At 36.3% G+C, this 21,304-nt stretch overlaps 1 protein-coding gene across 3 annotated transcripts in view; it reads left to right on the forward strand.

The window, feature by feature from the left end:
- The window catches only part of IGSF3 (immunoglobulin superfamily member 3), a 112,917-nt gene that overhangs the window by 66,058 nt on the left and 25,555 nt on the right, over positions 1 to 21,304 (forward strand). For 2 of the 3 annotated variants that reach the window (XM_088144544.1, XM_088144545.1), the window contains exons 4-7: positions 248 to 658; positions 3,275 to 3,664; positions 7,479 to 7,880; positions 12,519 to 12,923. In XM_088144544.1, the coding sequence (XP_088000670.1) occupies positions 248 to 658; positions 3,275 to 3,664; positions 7,479 to 7,880; positions 12,519 to 12,923 (1,608 nt within the window). The remainder of the gene's footprint in view (positions 1 to 247; positions 659 to 3,274; positions 3,665 to 7,478; positions 7,881 to 12,518; positions 12,924 to 21,304) is intronic. The other variant, XM_088144546.1, reaches the window with a different exon arrangement.

Consider the following 21,304-nt stretch of genomic DNA (forward strand, 5'->3'; position numbering starts at 1 on the left):
AATGTATTCCCACTGAGAGCCAACTGATTGCAGCAGGTTAAAATTGGATAAATAATGTCCATAATCTATTAGATATGACCTCCACCCCCTCCAGCTCTGCTTTCTATACCGCTAAGAGTAAAAATACTTTCCTACTGTTTATAAGATCTAACTTCTATTCGATCTATTCTGCAATATCTGTAGGAACATAAATACTATTACAAATATGCATATATTTATATTCCTTTCTTTTGTCTCTTCGCTGCAGTTATTCCTGACTCCCTGCGAGTGACCTCAGAAACCCAGACTCTAAAGAAAGTGCAACATGATTCTCTGGAACTGAAGTGTGAGATAACCAAGAATACTGAACAGCATAGCCACGTTTCCATTGCCTGGTATCGTCAGAAAGCAGATGAGCCTCTTGCAGAAGTTATTTCTCTCAGTAGGGATTTTGTATTGCATGCAGGAAATGAATACACCCAACGCCACGCAAGTGGAGATGTCCGTCTTGATAAAGTGGGGGAAACTCAGTCTAAGCTTACTATCTACAATCTGCAGTCCTCTGATGAGGGCGAGTTTTATTGTGAGGCAGCCGAATGGATTCAGGACCCTGATGGCACTTGGTATGCTGTGACTCGCAAGCGGTCAGAGAGCACCATGGTCTTTGTGGAAGGAACTGGTTAGTGTGCCAAGATTTTTTATCCCTCTCATAGCCTTGCATGTGCTCTGTGATTTCAGTTTTGGGTTCAGGGGATTCAAGTGAACAACATAGTTTTCTATGGAAAATTGTTTATTAGGAGGAGTTTCATAGGTTATAGTGATACTTCCCACACCTCCTTTATGTTGACCACTATATCGCTACCAAAACCTTTTGAGGGCTACTACAGATAGCAGTGGTTGGAAATATAGAACTTATGGGTACCATGGTGTATGTGTCTCCCAAGAAAGCAGTCTGCAGGAATCCAAAATTAAATAAAAATACCTATTTTAAAATTTGAAATGGCTAGAATCTCATGAGATTGCCAAATCTCATAAAATGTTGGTTTCCTTCCAGATTCTCACAAGATTTTTGGTGACAATGCCTAAATCTAATGGGATTTGGCAATCTCTCAAAATTTTGTTAATGTACATATATGCGTGTATGTACATGTGTATGTACATATAGCAACTGCAGTTCTTTCAACCATTGGACTACAATGTAATGGTTCTAGTTTTCACTTTTTAAATGTGTGTGTGTGAGAGTGGATGAGAGATTGATTGGTTGATTGATTATTAGCTGAATCGTTTAGTTAGCAGATGCTGGTGAAACCTTGAAACCAAATCAGATGCTTCTTATACTGAAGTAGGATCATCCATCTTAAACTTTGGTGCATCAAAGACTCTCCTGTTCTTTCTATTGGGCCATTAGTTAGTTACAGATTTGCTGATTTAGACCACCTGGGATGTGTTTAAATAGTCTCATTATCATATGGCTATTGGTCCCTCTCTTTAAAAAAAAAAAAAAGGCATTTGAGCAGCTGTTGGCAAGAAAAATGTTCGTATGAGTGACTACAAAAAACAGTGGAACAGCAGCCATTCTACCTGCTGGCACTCCACTCATAATTGCCAATATAGAACTGAATTCCTGCTTTGGCAGCATCTTTAGCTAGAGAAGCATCCACCTGTGCATTTGGTTTAACCTCTTAGTGTTGTACATATATCAGAGTGGTTAAAAGATCTTACATTTTTATAAGCTAGAAACCAGAAGTTTAGTTATAGTACTCCCATTCTGCATAGTCCTATCTTTATGGTATTTTTTTGTTCTCTTTCCCTTTTACTTTTTTTTCTTTTCCTGACTTTTTTTTCATTCTTTTTGTAACTGGCATGTCACATCTTCCTCTTTTGCTCTGAACTAACTCCTCTCTAGTGCTGCTTAGAAAAAGGAATTCATGAGACCTTCCATTTGTACGATATTATTGCATGCCATCTGGTCTAGAAGCCCCTTAGTCATTTCTGTACAGAATGTTACTGTTGGGAATGAACTGTAGTTTTACATTTTTGACACCCCAAAAAAGCTGCTTCAGCTGAAGGTGTCCTAGCACTAAAATGATTATCAGGAATTCTGTAAGAGAACTTTTGTTTCCTGTTTGAAAAGTAAATGTAGTTCTTAGAGAAAGTTCTGTAGAAAATGATTTGGCAATGCAAGTATAGAAAATCTGACAAGTGTGAATAAGCTTTTGCATGTATGGAATATTTTTATATCAAAGATAGAATCAAAATTTATATTTATTGTAAAATAGGAAAACAATTATCTTTAAATGTTTTGGACTGTAACTTCCACAATTTCTTGGTAATGATCATACTGGTTGGGGCTAATTGCTATTGAAATCCAAAACATCTGATAAGCCTCAGGATACCTAATCCTGTTACAGAATGTACTGTCTTGCTTTAGGATATTTAAGTTTATGTACAACACATTTTATGAAAACCTACAAAATGAGGAGTATTATTTACATTGAACATATGCCTTTTTTTCTTTCTTTGCAGCTAATCATGGTTTTTATATATTAAAGGTGTTCAGGGAATTTTTCTGATAAATACTTACTGGCCAATTAATATTTAAGGATGTTGAACATTAAATATCCTGTTTACCTTAATATTCATATAAAAGATACCCTACTCTTTTCATTGCCTTTACTAAGCTATGTTTTACCGTGTGTTGTTGTTGTCCTGTGTTGTGTTCCTTTTTGAATGGTGATGTCCTCTTTTTGGCCCATCAGTCAGTACTCACTCTAGTTTTGGTAGGAATTGCTTATTTAGAATAAATGAATAAATAAATTGCAGCAGTTCTTTCTAGTTTTTTTTTTTATCTATTCAGTAGATAAAGTCATATAAGACTGTTTACTTATGTGACAAGCCCCAATTTTGAGGTAGAGTACATGGCTGATAAAAACTCTCTTAAGAATAAAATTCAATTTTGAATTGATGTAACCTAAATTGGCATAATCCCTCAATCTATTAGCATGTAACTAGCTAGCAAATTATTCTTTTGTAGAAAATTAGTATATAATTGCACCACATAATATGTCTTTGTGCTTCCCTATGCATAATAAAGATGAAACAGAAAAGAAACATAGCTTTTGGAAATGAAGTTAGAATCTAGGAAGAGGCAGAATTGTTAATATGTACTGTATGTTCAAAATGATTCCCAAATATTATCTAAGTTTGCTAGCTCTTTCATTTGTGTATAGTGCTGTGACACAGTTTCATTGCTTTGTGTGTGTATGTGTATGTACTGTTTGTTCTGTTTCTTTAGATATGGATATCAACGTTCGACTAGAAACAGAGAAGCGGTCATATACAGTGGGTGAACCTGTGGAGTTCAGATGCATTTTGGAAGTACAGAATGTTGCAAAGAGATATTTTTCCATCTCTTGGGCCTTCAATAGTTCCCTTATTGCTACTTTTGGTGCTAATGCTGTACCAGTCCTTAACAATGAGTTTGCCCAGAGAGAAGCCCTGGGGCAACTAAAAGTGGCCAAAGAGAGTGACAGCGTCTACATTCTAAAAATCTATCGACTCCGCTTGGAGGACAGCGGCAAATATAACTGTCGAGTGACAGAGCGATTGAAGACGACAACTGGTGAATTTATTGATGGAGAAAGCAAACGGCCAAAGAACACGCCTATTACAGTGCTGCCTCTTAGTAAGCAGAAATCTTCTTTGCTCCTGTTGATTGTGTGGGTTTCTGGGACCTGGGTTATGATTACATGACACAAGCAGCTAATGGGGATGACTTCTTAGCTGCTACTGTGTATAACTTGCAGAGGAACCTCAGACTCATTTGACTAAGTAAATGTATATGCCACTTTGCCCACAAAACTCCAAACAGTTTATAGCAGATAAATACATAAATACAGGTAGACGTTGCTTAGCGACCACTTGTTCAGTGACCACGAAGTTACAGTGGCGCTGAATGAGGAAACGTATGGCCAGTCCTCAAAGTTGCAGCCATTGCAACATCTCCACAATCATGTGATTGCAATTTGGGCGCTTGGCAACTGGTGCACAATTACAATGGTCACAGCATCCTGTAGTCACGTGATCACCATTAGTGACTTTCACTGCCAGCTTCGGACAAGCAAAGTCAATGGGAAGCTGGCAGGATGTAGCAAGTCACGGTCATGTGACATTGTGCTTAACAACCATGCATGATTCGCTTAACAACCACAACTGGAAGTGCCAGAACTGCCATAAGTCAGCACAGTCATGTGATTTTTCACTTTATAACCTCGTTGCTTAGTGATGGAATTGCTAGTCCCAATTACGGTTGTTAACTGAGGACTACCTGTATAATAAATTAAATAGTGCATTATACCATCAAATTACGAATCAGTTTGCAGAGTGATCCATGCTTCATAAAAAATACTTAAGATTGCAGCATATACATTTAGTACATACAAAGAGTATTTGTGCACCTACATGCTATATGTTGTTTGTGGAAGAGTTGAAGACTTATGCTGCCCTCCCAAGCAAACTTATTAGGAAGCAAATCAGAATTATCTCAGACTTGTGCAATGGTGGAAGAGAGCTGTTATTTATCTGAACATATGTGAGTTCCTGAGTGCATCTGTTGGTCACTGTCTTAGGGAATGTTGGACTTGATAAGCTATTGGTCTGATATAGTAAGGCTCTTGTGTTCTTAAGAATTTTAGGTTTGGGCTGATTAATTAATGATCAAATTATATCTTCTGTTCCTTTCACATGTCTCCAGAACTTAGTTCTTGCAATATGTATAGAAGAAAGAAAGATTCTCTTTGGAGTCTTGATGTAGAGTTCTTTTGGCCCAAAGTCATAGACATCATACTTTTGTTTGGATCCAAAGCAAACTCTCCCTTCGGTTCCTTTTCTGACACTTTGGCTTCTCTCCTGCTGACTATAACAGGGAAATTGGTAAATAGATCTAAGTTTGATCTTTTCAGAATTTGAGAGAATTTGAAGGCATAATATGTACTTCCCAGAAACCTTCTCACATTTCAAACAAATAGTTTCAAGTGGGTAGACATATTTCAGGTTGACTTGGACCACCTTCACCACTCAAAAGTGCTTCAGAGATGATATGAGCTTCACTTTGCTCCTTTCTCATAGTTGAGGAAGCATATATTTCAGTAGTGTAATATTTGCTTAGTGAACAGTGGGTGTTTGTAAGTTGGTCACGCAACATATATAATAAACAATATAGTGTCAGATTTAGATAGATTTAGTATTAGGTCTGTATATATTCACAGACTTAGTACTGTAAATAGTGCTTACAGTTATTACTGTAATCTGAATCTAGGTGTTATATGAACGGAAATTATATCTGATAACTTACACAAGACAGACACAAACAATGACAAAGTAAATAAAAATGATTAGAGGGAATAATTTTAGAAAAAGATTTGTTTTGATTGCAGAAATATCACAGAAGCAATACATGCTAATTTCTGTCCTACCCATTCCTTCTACATTACTGCTCCTAAAAGAGAGTAGGCTTGGGTAACAGTGAAAAACAATAAACCGCTTTTATTATATTGTTTCATTACATATTCCTCCCAAAAACATTTGGTAAAGTTGTGTCTCATTGGTAAACAGAACTGAACACTTCCCTTAGTACCATTCTAATTTTCACCCACTCCTCTTTAGCTCACTTTTCAGGTCTTTGTTTGCAGTAGAAATAGTAGGATTCCTGCAGGGCAAAACATCTGGAGTTGGAAATAGGAGGAAGTATCTTTTCTATTATAACTTGAATATTTTTAAACCCAGTGAACGATGGAAAAGCAGGAGTTGTGCTGACTAGTTTAAACAAGTTCATGCACTTGCCATTCTTAATTCTCAGGTAGTAAGGATGTTCATAAAATGGATTCTTCTTACCTCAAGTGGTTGAGAAGGGAAGCAGGAGATGCTGTAACAGTTCTGTTACTTTGTGGTAAGAATGTAGCTACATTTATGGAAGTAGCTTCATTTTTAGTTGGTGTTATATGGATATTACAGGAAAGATCTTTAGTATAAAATATCAACATAATATCCCTTTGGCCATGTGAAGGGCAGTGATTATGGCTTGGCCATTGACCCAGAAGTTTGACTGTGTACCTGACTGCCTTGAAGGGATCTACAAGTTGATCTTTCCCACATTTAAATGTTAAACAAATCAGAAGTTTAATTTTATAGAACCACTAAGACATACCTATAATTCACCTGTTATTTGGCTATTACTCAACTTTTTTTAAACAGGCTAATCATGAGAATCATAATTGTCTAAGGTAACATAAAATATAAGTTGACTGAGAGATTGGACAAAATTTGCCTTTGTTTTCTCTTCTATTAAAAGGTCCTTTCTTCTCTTAAGCCAGGAAATAAAGGATGGGATCGAGTACACACACACACACACACATACACACAGTGCTGATCTTAGACTAGCTGCTAGTAACTGGAATCCTAGGCAGATCAGGCAGTTGGCACCTCCATCCCCAAGCCATATAAAAAGCATTTGTTTTTTACCATAACCATCCATCTAGTTTGCTTATATGGCAAACTGCCCCTGGGCACACACATACTCATTTGTGCACATGTGTGAATGTGACTTCTCCAATTTAAAACTGTAATTAAATCAATCAGAATAAATAATAAGTAACATTTAAAAACAGATTTTAAAAGCAGGGTAATAGCAGCAGTACTTCAAATAAATGCATCATATTTAGAAAGTCTTGAAAAAAATAAAAATATCAATATAAGAATGAGGGCCAGAAGCCAGAACACCATAATTGAGAAGACTTTCTCTCTAATTACTGCTTATCTTCAAAGAAAGGAATAGCAAAAAAGAAAATTGAAATCATCATACAATCAGTTGTTGAAAAAGATGGTACTGTATTTGAAATATTTTGCAGTGATATAAGTTTTCAGAAGGAATTCAAACTGGACGTTGTTCCACTGTCCTAAATCAAGGAGGATCGGGCTTTGAGTGTTGCTTTTTATACCTTGCTTTTTAAGTAAAAGTGAGAATGTTATTTTGGAAACTGTTCAGCCTGCTTCAATGTTGTGTGTGACCTAGAACGTATAGCATTAAATAGTAGTAAACATTAAGATTTTGGATTGTGTCTAGCAGTGACTGAAGATGTTTAAGAACTATATAGAAGAGCTCCCTTCAGTCAGTTCTGGTCAAAAGTGAAGAAAACACAAAATTAATCCAAAGATTTATTTTACCAGCTACCTCTTTCCATATCATTGCTTCTGATTATTCCCAAATACATACTACTGGGGAATAATAATCCAAGGATACACAATTTAAACAATAAAAGTGATTATCTGTTTCCAACATTAAAGTGTTTTTTTTTTTTAAACTAGCACAATTTTGAAATAATTTTCCAAATATATCCTCTTATTGCTGGATCACATGTTGTATTTCTGTATGAAGAAATATGCATGTATGGATTATCCCACACAGTCCTGATTGTAATCACATATGTTCTCCTTTACTGCAGAAACCAATATTTCAATAGAAGTGTCCAACAATGCCACAAACGTTCTAGAAGGGGAGAGCCTGAGATTTGGTTGCACTGTTCGCGCTGGGTTTAGACCCCAAAACCGATTATCTGTCACTTGGCAACTTGTGGATAAGCAGAACCGTCGCAGTGACATTATACAACTTGACCGGGATGGAACCCTTCGTCCTGGTCCCTCTTATGTCGAGCGCAGTAGCTATGGGGGGATCCAAATGGAACAGATACGGCCGGGATCCTTCACGCTTGAAATCTTTAACAGCATCAAGGCAGATGAGGGCCATTATGAGTGTCGTATCACAGAATGGACACGTAGGCTGGATGGGGAGTGGCAGATGATTGGAGAACGGCATAATGGCTCAGCAGTAGCTATCACTGCACTAGGTAAGTATAAAAAGTGCCACCAGTCATTACATAAGCAGTCATCAGCATAAGTCAGAGGTGCCTAATCAGCATTCCCCAAAACTTTATATATAGCCTTCAGTTCTTTACAAAAATTGCTGTTACATTGTGGCTTTTTATGTTTTAAAAGGGAAATTGATTGCATATATGAGAAGTAATATTAACTATAGTAATAATTGCTTTGACTTTATATCATTTCAGTGAAATCAAATTTAGTTTTCATCCTGGCCCTTTCCACTTTTTGGAAGTGTGCCCTTGTAGAGAGTAAGAAAGATGACCTTGGTAGAGATATACAGAAGCTGTTGCCTAGGCAAAAGGGGCTGAAACATATTTTAAAACCACAACAGCCAGATAAGATTTGGAAGCAGCTCAGACAGACACCTGCCTAATTCACTGAACTATAAGTATTAAAAGGAGATACAACATAATCAGACTTCAAGATTCTGTTATTGTAGCCAATCTCAATAAAAGCAGTTTTAGCAGTCCTGTGGAGTTGATTTCTTGATCTGGTCTGCCTAGAATGGCTGACAACCTCTTAGCATGCCAGTTAAAGGCCAAGAGTAGACTGAAAAGATTGTTGAACTCTGTTATTTATTACTACATTTAAATCCTGCCTTCCCTCTAAGGAGTTCAAGGCAACATATAAGAATCTCACCTCATTTCATCATTAAAACAAATGATTGACCCAAAGTCATTTAGTAACTATATGGTTGCGTGTATGACATATATACAAGCAGTTAATTTAAACTGCCCTGTTACTATTTTTGCATCACCTGTTTTCATCTTCTGGGGAAAATAACCCAGTAAACCTTCATTTTTCTTTTTTATGCCCCAAACAATATGTACATTACATAAGAATTAACTCTTAAATGCTTGAAATAATTGTCTCAGACAGTAAGCTCTGAAGCAAAAAACGTTATAATAACTCATGATTCTTTTAAGCATGTATATCACAAGTGTTTGCTAGTGTCCTTGGGAAAAGTGATGGAAGTTTGTCTGTCTTAGAAATAGATAGTAGTCTATTTGTTCTGGTAGTTTTTCATTGTTTAGTCATCTTATTTTCTGTGGGCAGACAGGGTCATGTCTGTTGGTCATGAACTTTCTTAACTCCCAGTAGAATTCTCCTTGCCATGTGTTGGTGATTATGGGATTTGTAGGGAAGTAATGTCTAAGAAATTATTTGAGTGATATTTTCTTCTTTTAAAAATGGTTAGAGCTAATCTAAATTAGATTTTCTGTCTGAATATTCATAGGGGATTTTACATTTCCAGATCATGCTTACTTGCAGGTGTGAAAGGGCACAATTCCCAATCCCATATTTCTCTTGTAATGGTAAGGCAGAGGATGGAGAAAAGTGAGAACTAATAGATGATACAAATGGTGAATCCTTGTTCCATATGCTGCTTTTCCTTAAGCTTAGCCTCTAATGCTGTAGTTAACCTCTGATTCCTAGAGAGGCATAGGGAAACTGGGAAGCTGGGCTATTTGGCATTTGCACAACCTCACAGGGATTGTAAAAGTTTTAAGCTCCCCCCCATTTTTTTTTTTTTTTATCCTGCTTCCTTATAAGTGCTTTCATTGTTTTGGAATGGCTCCAATCTTACTGTGCTATCCAAAACTAGTAGTTCAGTTGTTCAAATGTTTATGAATTTTTATGACTTGATGGGCAACAAAATTGTCCATCAGTAACTTTTTCTTGACTTAAGGTAAGCTCACGCTCACATTAATAGCTAGCATCTGGTTTCTGCCAGCCTCTTTTTCTGTTGCCTTAGATTTTTTTCAACCATCAGGGTCTTTTCCAGAGACTTGCTTCTGCATTATATTTAAGCTTTAGTTTCAATATTAGTGCTTCTAGTAAGTTTTCTGCCTTTACCTTATTTAGTATTGAGCATTTTTTTTCTTGCTGTCCAACAATTGCTATCTTGCTGTACTTTCAACAATTTTCTCCAGCACCAGTTTAAAGGGGTCAGTTTTTCTTTATCCAGTTTTTTTGATAGTCCAGCTTTCGCAACCATATGTTATGTCTTGGAAGACTATGACTTTGATCATGTGTACCTTTTCTGGTAGTGTGATATCTCTACAAGTTTATGTTTTGTTTAGATTTGTGTAACCTTTCTCTCAAAAGGCAGATTCTATTTATTCTACTATTATAGAGTCATCATCCTTGTGGATTGTTGAGGCCAGGAAAATAAAGTCTGTTGCTATTTTCATTAATACTTCACTCCTGTTCATTGGGTTGGCACTAGTAATTGATATAACCTTAGGTTTTGTCTGTTTTTAATATTGAGCATCAGACCAGCTTTTGCATTATCATCTTCCATCTTCAACAAAAGGTTACATAAGTTTTCCTCGCTTCCAGCTACCAAAATAGTATCTTCAACCTACTGTATCTGAGTTGGTTAAAAATTCTTTTTATCAGTTTTAATTCCGAAAAGTTATTCCAAAATGAAGAATCATTCCAAAATGTGAATTTTCCCCTATGTATGGGAATTACTAAGTCTACACTATGCCATTTTATCAACAAGTTACATTTTGTACAACTAGCAAGATTTATTGGCCATTGAGAACATATTACTTTGCCCAGTGAGGAAGAGAGAAGGCAGAGAATAAAATAAATAAATATTGTTAATCTTGCAAAACTCGGAATCCAAGACGATATGACACAGAGATAAGGAATGTCTAGTGAAGTGATGCTCTGATTCCTAGAGAGGCGTTGGGAAATTATTTACATGCTATAGGACAAAAGCAAACATTTATGTTCATTTTGCATCTAGTTCTAGTTCTGCTGAATGAAGTAAGCACTGAAATTGGTATGAAAGCACACAGTACAATTAAGTGTTGATATGAAGCAGATATAATCCTATGAGATGCTTATATAGAAGACTGTGGCTAGATTATTTTGCACAATAAGCAATTCGTTTTTCACTTAGCATGATATGTTTACTCAGCCACTGAGGTGAGTAAACTATGGATTTATGGTTTAATATGTGTGATCCATGGCTACAACAAATCATAGGGTAATATAGTATGTTCAGACAGCAAAATATGTAAGCTTCTTTTAGCTCTTTAGAGGAAGGTTCAGAATACATGGAGTAAAATAAGAATTTTCCCAGCTTCCAAATGTGCCTAGATATGCAGGTAGTCTTCACTTACAGACTGCATCATTCATCAACCATTCAAAGTTACAACAGCATTGAAAAAGTAGGCTTATGACCAGTCCTCAAACTTGCAGCCATTGTAGTGTCCCCATGGTTATGTGTTCAGAATTTGGGTGCTTGGCAACCGGCACGCATTTATGATGGTCGTAGTGTCCCATGGTCACGTGATCACCATTTGTGATCTTCACAGCCGGCTTCTGGCAAGCAGTCAATGGGGAAGCCAGCAGGAAGTCACAAGTCGTGGTCACATGATGTTCCGCTTAATGACCAACAGTGATTTGCTTAACTACTGCAGTGGAACTGACATAAGTCTGTCGTGGTCACGTGACATTTTGCATAGCAATGGAGTTTCTGGTCCCAATTGCAGTCAGTAAATGAAGATATTTCCTGGTATAAAGCAAGCAAGCACTATTCAATCAGTAAGCACCAAAAAACCAGATATTTCAAAAAGTGTTTCAGTACAGAGTTAGTACAAACAGAGGAGTTGTCATTTCAAACTTTTTTTTTTTAATATAAATGTCTACTGGATAAGCACAATTCATTCCTGCAATCTGTTGGGTAAACAATTCTTTCAACTAACATGCTATAGAACTGATTTCTGGCCCTCAGCTAAAGCACAACTGTGTGAAGGTAGTCATACCTGCATTCTGTACTTAAAAAACAAAAGTGTCTCTTGAATGTGAGTTTCCAGGAATTGAATCAGAAATCTATGTCCAGCATTATTTCTGATTGTCTGCTGTGAACTCTGCTGTGAACTCTATAGGAAGAGGAGGAAAATGTTAGTTTTTCTTCCCAAATTTAATCTCTTCTTCTCCCGTAAATCATAAAATACATTTCAAAAAGGGCTTTAATACCAAAGTTTGACCTGTTTTTTTCTGTAATTACAAGGACTAGAGCTCTGCTATAATGATGTCCTCAAGAATTAGAATCTTTGAGCCACTTGCTGTAAGGGTACAAAAGTTCTCTTGCAGTTCTGGAGCAACAGTATACCCAGGAGTTGTGTTAAAAGATTTCGTAGAATCTACAGGAATGAGTTGCATATTATTGTGGATTAAAAAAACAGCAAATGGCAACATTTGGGGTATGCTCTTTGATGCAAACAACGCATCTAAAAGTACAACATAGTTTTACAAGTAACAAGGCAAAGTTTCATTTTCAAATACATTGTGCTTCATCACAGATCATTTGAAAAGAGTGGAGTAAGAAGCATGCATTCAGTTTAATACTACCTGCTCAATTTTTCAATTTGAATTCCTCAAATTTCAGGAATGGGATTATTTTCTGTAATACTAGGAGTCAACTTTTCCTATTTGAGTTTTAATGTGTTAACTGTGAAAAAAATTGCTTAGAGCTAATTTTTTTGAATTATAGTTAGGAAATTAGTTGTTTCTTTATGTACAATAATAATTAATAATACAAGTTTATTGATGTTTTAACTGGTGTCTTTATTTTTTTTTCGCAGATGCTGGCTTTGCAGTTACAGCCATCTCCCGCACACCTGGAGTGACCTATAATGAATCGTTTGACTTGCAATGCATTATCAAGCCACACTATCCTTCATGGGTTCCAGTGTCTGTGACTTGGCGTTTTCAACCAGCTGGCAGCACTGAATTTCATGATTTGGTCACTTTTACTCGTGATGGAGGAGTTCAGTGGGGAGATAGATACGTTGGATTCCGAACCCGAACAGCCATTGAGAAATCAGAGTCCAGCAACAATGTACGCCTGAGCATCAGCAGGGCCAGTGACACAGAAGCAGGCAAATACCAGTGTGTGGCCGAGTTGTGGCGCAAGAACTACAATAGCAGCTGGACACGATTGGCAGATAGAACCTCTAACCTGTTGGAGATCAGGGTCTTGCGGCCTAGTAAGTACATTGGCAGCATTGCAAGAATCTGATGGAAGGGTTTAAGGATGAAGGCCTGCCATTCTAGAGTGTGAGATTACTCATCTTTTATAAGATTTGTGTTTGTAAATATTTTTCCCCCTGGATCAACAGAAGGTGCAGATTTTTAAATTTCTTGGTGCTGCCTTAAGTCCATGTGTTCTCAAGAGTGTATATACCTTCAGGAAATGTAAGAGAAATCTGTTTCAGATTCCATGAAATTACCATTAAAGAAAAGTAGTCACTTCCTCCTTTATGAAGAAGTAGGGATGTGTTTGGGTACCAGAGCACTGCTAGAATTAGCAGGAGAAAAATGTGTCTGAACTAAAGGTAAAGCATTCAAGAGAATTCAAGCTGTGCTCTTAGTTCACAGCTGTTTTACCAACTTCTGAAGTATGTATCTAGGACCAATTTTGGGGGGGAAAAGAACCCCTCAGTGTAAAGCTGGAAATTATTGTCTACTGGTAGTCCTTGGCTTATGTCCATTTGTTCAGTGTCCATTCAAAGTTATGGTGGGGCTGAAAAAATGGACTTACAACTGGTCTTCAAAGTTCCAGTTGTTGTAGCACCCCCACGGTCACATGATCATGATCTGGGGGTTTGGGTGGCCAGTTCGCAATTACAATGTCACAGCAAGCCATGGTCATGTGATTGGCATTTGTGACCTTCCCTGTCAGCTTTGCTGTCACTAAACAATGTGGTCACGTGATATTGTGTTTTATGACCACGTAGCTTAGCAACAGCAATCCCAGTCCCAATTGCCATGGTAACCTGAGGACTACCTGTATATACATGCATGCACTTGTGAATACATGTATTTCATGAATCTTATTTTTGGATTTAGTGGGCATTGCATAATGATTGAAAAGTTTGTCTTCCTATGACTTAAAAAGTCTCAAAAAATACTTCAGAAAACTTGTTAGAAGTTAAAACACAGAACAAATAGCAAATTTCCATACTGAGACCATCTCATAGTCATAAAAAAGCATTGCTATAAAGCTTTCTTAGAAAACTCTGTTTTAAAAAAGAATATTCAGAATCACATTTGAATGGTCCCTGTATAAAAACATAAATCAAGAAAAAAAGTTCCTTGCATGTGAAATAATTTAGACTGAAATCATTGTTTGAATCATATCTAGAAAGAATCTGTATGTTTATAACAATATGATCAAATAAGATCATAGGGCAAAATTGTAGTTATTATGCTCAACAAGGATACCCAAGTATGCCATTTAAAGGAGAGATTACTTCAGGCATAAAATGCTGGCTAAATTCCAACATCAGTCAGTAATTCTATTTATCTAGCTCATTCCATCTAATTTAAGTTGGATAATATTCTAGTATATTATATCTATTACAGTAGTCTCATTTGTGTGTCTCAGACTTATATGTGTGTCTGGAACATGTCATTTTTGTCCCTCAGTTACAAAAACAAATGCTTCCCTTTGTTCAGTATGGAGTCCCTTGATGCTTTTTGTCTTCTATTTACACACTATTTTCAGTTTACTGTGGAGGACCTGAGAAGGGTTGGATGTAAAAATCACTGTACAAATAATTTTATAAAAGGGACTTGATGTTAACACTTCTAAAAAAGCATAGGCATTTGTCTCTTTCAAGTCTTCACAGTTTTCACTGCTATTTTTCACTGCTAGTAACAATGAGTTGTAACTGGTAAAACTATCTTAAATTCAAAGAGCCAAGTGCTGTATTTTGTACAGAGCAGAGCCATCACTAATGTAGCATAGAACTTAGATCTAGCCAGTTTCAGTCCCCAGGGTCCTGAGACATGTTGAGTTATCTATTACATGGTGATGATGACTAAGCTGTGCTACAAAGGGTAGTGGTAGTAAAAACAGAATCCCAAAGTCTACTAACTATAGATTGACATAAAATAGGCCTTTGGGGATAGTGAAGAAAGCAATATATGCTGAGAAGCAATTAACAAACAGGATACTTCTAGAGTGTTAAGACCAATGATTTGTTTTCAGTGTTACAACTAAATTCGTAGTCTTCTCATGAAAACCCACTCTTAGTTCCCCCACAGTTTCAGCAGTTCAACTTACAGAAGCTAAAAACATCAGACTCAGTTCTTGCTATTGTTAAATAGATGGAAATCAGAATGTTTTGCTAATCTACCATATTTGTAGATTCTGCTATAACAGAATATGAAGAATAGTCTCTACAGAATTGAAACCACAGGGAAAAGGCATCTTGTTGGATGTAATATTAACCATGCTTTAGTGCAAAAGCCTTTGGCTAATGTTTTTTCCCTCTAACCTTAGATATAGCCACAAAGACAAAATTGGAATCTTTTACTTCCATTTACAGTATTATGTCCAAATCCAGTGAAACTGCTTCTCCTTAAATATAATCTAAATAAACAAATCAAGTATGGTTTTTAAAAATGAGCAAACTCAATATGATACTCCATAACTTGTTTCTCTGAATCATAGTTAATACTAGCTCCCTTTTGTCTAAGTTTGGATAAAATGATAAACTACAGTTAGTTAAAAGCAGAAGTTAACGTTTTTGATCTCCTGAAAGTAATGGTGTGGCTGAAAAACATCATTTTCATAACATTAAATAACAGTTCAACTTTATATCCAAATGAGACCACTGCTTCTCTCAAAAAAGGCATCCAAAATGGCTGATGACATTTGCTGAAAGCAAAGGAAGTTAAATCCCATTGCTTTCCAATAAGCCAAATGTGCTAACAGAGCAGTCTAAGCTCCCCCAGCTTCAGTTCTTTTTTAAAAAAATGTTTCTAAAGTTATTCTGATAGGATGATGAATTTGGGAATAGGGGTCATATTAAGACATACGCAAGGTTTTAGAAGAATTTGTAGGATGGCACTTTCCATATTTATTAGCTCTGTATTGATTACCTCACCCTCTTGAAATACATTTTCAAGTTGTGATCAGTGCCGCAAGGTGAAGTAAATATGTCTGAGGGCCTCAAACCAAGATAGTAAGCTTACTTCTGGTCCTACTGTCACATGACAGATGGCTGTGTTGCAGACTACTGAGTAGAAATATTTATGCATGACCTTTGGCAAAGAACTTCACTGATTGATTTGTCCCTTTATCAAATTGCTGCAGGCTTGAGGTATATTAGTGCAGTTAAGTACTCAAAAATGATCTGCATTAAGTGATGGAATGATGGAAGCATTTAGACATGCAAATAAGAAATGTCTCCATTTTGAAGCTTTGTGGCCCTTGTTTTTACTTGAATAATCAAGAGACACAATGCTGGTTGTTTTTGCTTCTGTAAATCTCCCTGTCTTTTCTATAAACTAAGAGAACCTATCAGGCTCCTTCAGGTTGTGAGTACTAACCTACAAAGTAATTTGTGTGGTATAAATATCAGTGCCATGAATTGGCTGTGTGAAATTGTTTGATGCATATCAGATTTTAGACATGACATATGTTCAGCAAAGGAGAAGAATTCTGCTGGGATCTAATATGATTTGAGCATTTAATTTGCTCTGCTTAGATATGTCATATTTGCTATGTTAAATATTTTGCAGGCTACTGAAGACTGCTAGTGGGATATTCTTGCTTATGAATCAATATGCAAGAAGATAGCCATAAAGTCATATTGCTGTGTGGTGATGTAGTATCATGAAAAACATGGACTGTGGGCAATCTTTTGCTCCCTAACTTGAGATACCAGGTTCTCTATGCTGCTTCTTTATGGCCTCCTGAAGAATAAAAATATGCATTTGGGATGTCGTTGTAGGTCACCAGCAATCTTTGGTTATAGTGAATGATTGGTATCATACATTTCCTTACCAGTATGCTGTAATATTACATGTGGAGATGGGGGCTGGGACAGGTGGAAATAATATGTCTGTTATATATTAAAAATAAATCTATTTAATTAAGAAATCTCCTTTACCTTATACTTTTTCCTTCTAAAATATCTGGTACTTAAGTGGTGGCTGGATTAACTAATCTTGAAAGAAATACACTGAGATAAACTGCAACTGGTTTATAAACTTACTGTGCTTTATTTATTTGATTGATTGATTGATTGATTGAAGCAAAAATAGATGAGATGTAAAAAGCTTTCCCCAAAAGTCTCAAATTTCTTGCTCCTTTCCCAAGTCTGGCCCCAACAAGTGGTTTACTTTAGTGCCACCAAAAAGACTTTTTTCCGATGACAAAATTAATTAGGAGAAAGAGTCTTGTGCATTCCCTTTCTAATTTACTGACAGCAATTTAAATTAAATCAGCTGTGGTGGAAATGAAGTAGTGTGCCGAGTGACCTAAAATCGAAATGCTGCCCCATTATGATGAAGAGGAAAGTCCAGAAGTGGCAATGTGTGCATCAGTAATATCATACAATCATCAGTTGCCAGTTTCTCAGATCCCAAGCTAAATAACTAGTACAAGTGAAGTAGGTAAGTAAGAATAAAATCTATTTCTGTAACTTAGGAAACTAATTCTAGAGTGTTCCATTAGCCAGTATTTTGATACATCTGAACACAGAACTGTAATAGAATAGATAAAATATCTTCCATCATTCATTCTAGCATTAATAATTATCCCACCCATTGTTATAAGCCATCAAGTTTAAGTATTTCTAGAATTATTTGAACAGAAATGTCATGAAGCCCTGTTGCTATGCAAATGTAAAGATCAATATAGATATAGTAACACTTCTGATTGTATTAGTTTCTGGTGGCAGACATGTAAAAGCTTTCCAGTTTTAGGTAGCTGAAAAAAAAAAAAGAGGTATCTGTAAGGAAACCCAGATATAATTGAAAAACAGCCAAGAGTGGTGCTTAACCTATCACTAAATTCAGTCTCTGCATCAGGATGTGGATTGTAGCTAATGTAAAGACTGTTCAGTCTATAAAGGTGGCACTGAAAGCCATGGGCCAGTGAACAGGCAAATCGATTGAAACTGTAATAAAGAGCAAAACAGCTAGATGCTGTAGGTTAGATAAGATCAGCAGCTTTTTGGTGCTCTATCTAGAACTTCAGTTTTATTTTCCCAGGTAGCTCAATTTTTGGAGTAATTAGTTTTCTAATCCTTGTGGGTCAGACATCTGTGTGGGGAACCATTACCCTAAAGTTCTTAAATCACCATCTGGTCATATTACAGTACTTGCTGCTGCAGGATAAATTGATATAAATGTGCTCAGTAGAACTAGAAAATTTGGAAACCCACCGATCAATGAAAAATGATTAATTAGAGTGGTAGGACCTGCAACATGCTGTATGAACCTCTGACTGACAATGGTGGAAATAGCTGATAGGAATCAAAACCTCTTTCCTGATCCCAGGTGAGCACAAGAAAAGCTATTTTGTGTAAAGGAATTCCAAGTTTTGTACTGAGTAGGATAAACAAATTAAAATAATTTCATGAGAATTAGTATTAGCATTGAGTAACATTCTTAAGTCACAGACTCAATTTATCACCTAATTTCAAAAGAAAACAAACTTATGCAATTTCATGGTTGGGAATTATAGTTTATGAAGCTTCCTAACAGGCTGTGGTATCCATGATGGGTCCTCAAAAAAATTAAATTAGGAGCGGTAGGAAGTCTGCAGTGATGAGGAATAAAAATGTGTGTTTATGTGGTAGCTGTTTCGTTCTTTTTTATACAGTGTTCTTTTTATGTAGGCTGTGATGTAACTGCTCAGCTTTTACCTTCTAAGCATGTTTCTTAGGCTTTTTGGGGAAGGGATCCAGAAATAATATTAGAAAGGAAATCAGGATGGTGCTGGGACTGGCACTTCGTCTTATATCCTGCTGTTATATTTACCCATATATTTGTTTTTTTAAGAAGTAATGTAATAGATTTCAAGGGAAGTGTTTGTAGACACCTTATTGGGGACTGCCATTCTATAATAATGTCTGTATTAGTACAGAATTATGCATGCATTTAATCACTCAGAGAATCAGTAACATGTAAGTCATCTGGTTTTTGTAATAAATGCTATTAGAATTTTACATTGAGAACCTAAAAGTGCTCTTTTTTGGTAGCATTTCTTTGCCTTTCTCTTTCTCACATATATCTTTAATACATGCATAAAAGAAGATATATCTCACCAGAATAGTGAAGATACCCCACGTAAAAAAAAAAAAGCAAACTAGAAGTAAATGTGATGGGTCCCCTAAGAGATTAATCCAAACCTCTATATTTCAGAAGGCAATTTGTGCATAGCTCATGATACAGCAACAAAAGGAGTAAAACGTACTGTCTGCCTAAGCCTAGCCATCTCCCATTGTATAACCATTAGTCCACTGTAACGTTCATTTTGCTAGTTCTGTCTTTTCCCGCATCCCTGCCCAATATGGCAATGTCCTTGTATGATAAACTGCACCAAAGAGCATTTTTTCATTTTTGCAAGTGCAGCATCAAATCCTTCCTGTAATGATACACATAAGTGCTCTGCTTTACTTGTTAAAGGACCAGCACATCCAGAAAAAAAAGAGGGTGTGCTTAATGTACGCACAGTGCTGTTTGGTATCATTGTGTGACTTAGAATTGTGCTAAGAGAGGCTCTTGGTAAGGCCTTATTCCAGGCCCTGTTTTTATGTGCTACATGTATTCCATCTTTGTAGTACAGGTTCTACTAGTTTGGTCAGTTTCATCTAAGTAAAAGGAAGCTTAGGTGTGTTGAAAAAAAATAACAATTTATTATGCAGACATGTTTATAAACTACAGTTGTTGTGAAACGCACAGAATATAGATAACAATAATCACATTATTTAGTGTTCATTTACAAAACAGTGTTTGAGTGAAAACTGACTTTGTTGAATTGGTGATAATGAACGGGAGTAGGTCATTTTAAAAAGTTATTTCTCCTCAGGTTACAGAAAATAGAGTTGAACGTTTTGATGGATTGAAGGTCAATTGTCTTGTATTAAGAGGATAATTTTTTTGTTGTTGTTGTTCAGGAATAGCCATTTTAAGATCAGTGATTATGGCAAATTTCAGTGGCCATGAAATGTTAAGCATCACTTAATTATAGAATTTAGAGGAATGTAAAGGCTCCCTAGGTTAAATCCTTTAGTACTAGTCAGGTTTCATATTTACCTGTTTTAGATCAACCTGTGTTCTTTAGATAATCACAACCTTAACAGAAGAGATGACTGCACATTCTGCCAGTTTCATTAGGATGACAAAGTAAGTGTTGCGATGCCAGCTCTGCTCCTTATGTATGTGTGGGCAACATCACAATGCATGTAAAAGTGGCAAAGCTTATGTCACTGTGTTCATTTTGTTGTCACCCTGTAGATGCCCATGCCTAATAGAGATTTATGAAATACTTTGGTTAAATATACTTTTAATCTACTGAAGGAGAGATATAGTTCCAATTATGGAAATGTATTTTTGCAGGGCATCCAGGAGAATAGTGCTTATTCTTCAGGTTTTCTTTCTCAAAGAGCTTGGAAGGCAAAGACAACCTGCTGGGTGAGATTGCTTTCAGACCTGCTCTGCCTTCCAAGACAGTACCTTTGACAATGGTGAACATAGCCTTTGGAAGGCAGATGCTTCAGAAAGTTGTCATTTAGTAAGGGCTGTATTATATTCCCGTCTATTCCAGACATGTTATTAATACTGTTATGAACTGTCCTTCAGTATATTGTGGAGAAATAAGAATTTTAATTTACCATGCATTTCTTCTTGAGGAAGGAAGAAGCAGGTCATCTACCTTACACAGAATAGATTTGTTCTTCTGGATAATGGGCTATATCTGGAATGATGTGTAAACCCTTCTGAGATGTATCATTCTGTCTGCAGTTGTAAAACATAGATTACTCATTTTCTCCAGGTCAGTGCATGTATACATAGCAAAATCCTCTCAGGAGAGTTTTACTTGGTTGTGCCAGTTCTGTGGGAAGGATAACTCAAACAGCAAGTCTATTCTCCAGGAATATTTAGGAACAGAATTGTAGAGCAAGTAAAACATTTTGTTTTTGTGACAAGAAAGTGTGAGGTCAAGAACTTAAATCTTATTTTCTAACATCTCAGTGTAGATAAACTGCTATATTATAATTAAGATTGGAAAGAAAACTTGTTTCAGCAAAGAGTTAGAAAAAGATATGTGATGTCCCCTGGAATGTTTAATGTACATATATATGGAATGCCTCTGGTGACTTCTTAGAGGTGTGTTAGTTGGGAAAATAAATATACATGCATTTTTGTATGCAGATGATGCTGTATTGTTGTCTGTGTACCCAAATGATTTTCAGTGAATGTTAGATAGATTGCATGATGCAATGAGGAGTATCATAGACCAAAGTAATTGAACTAACGAATCAAAACCAAAGTAGCTGTATTTGGAAGGAGAAATGAGTGATTGCAAGTTGTATATAAATGTATAAACTAGAGCAAGTAAATTAAT

This window comes from Python bivittatus, unplaced genomic scaffold (assembly GCF_059951505.1).
Source record: "Python bivittatus isolate LINGU-HERP-01145 unplaced genomic scaffold, Pbiv_v1 ctg000350_np1212, whole genome shotgun sequence".
NCBI classification, from domain to species: domain Eukaryota; kingdom Metazoa; phylum Chordata; class Lepidosauria; order Squamata; family Pythonidae; genus Python; species Python bivittatus.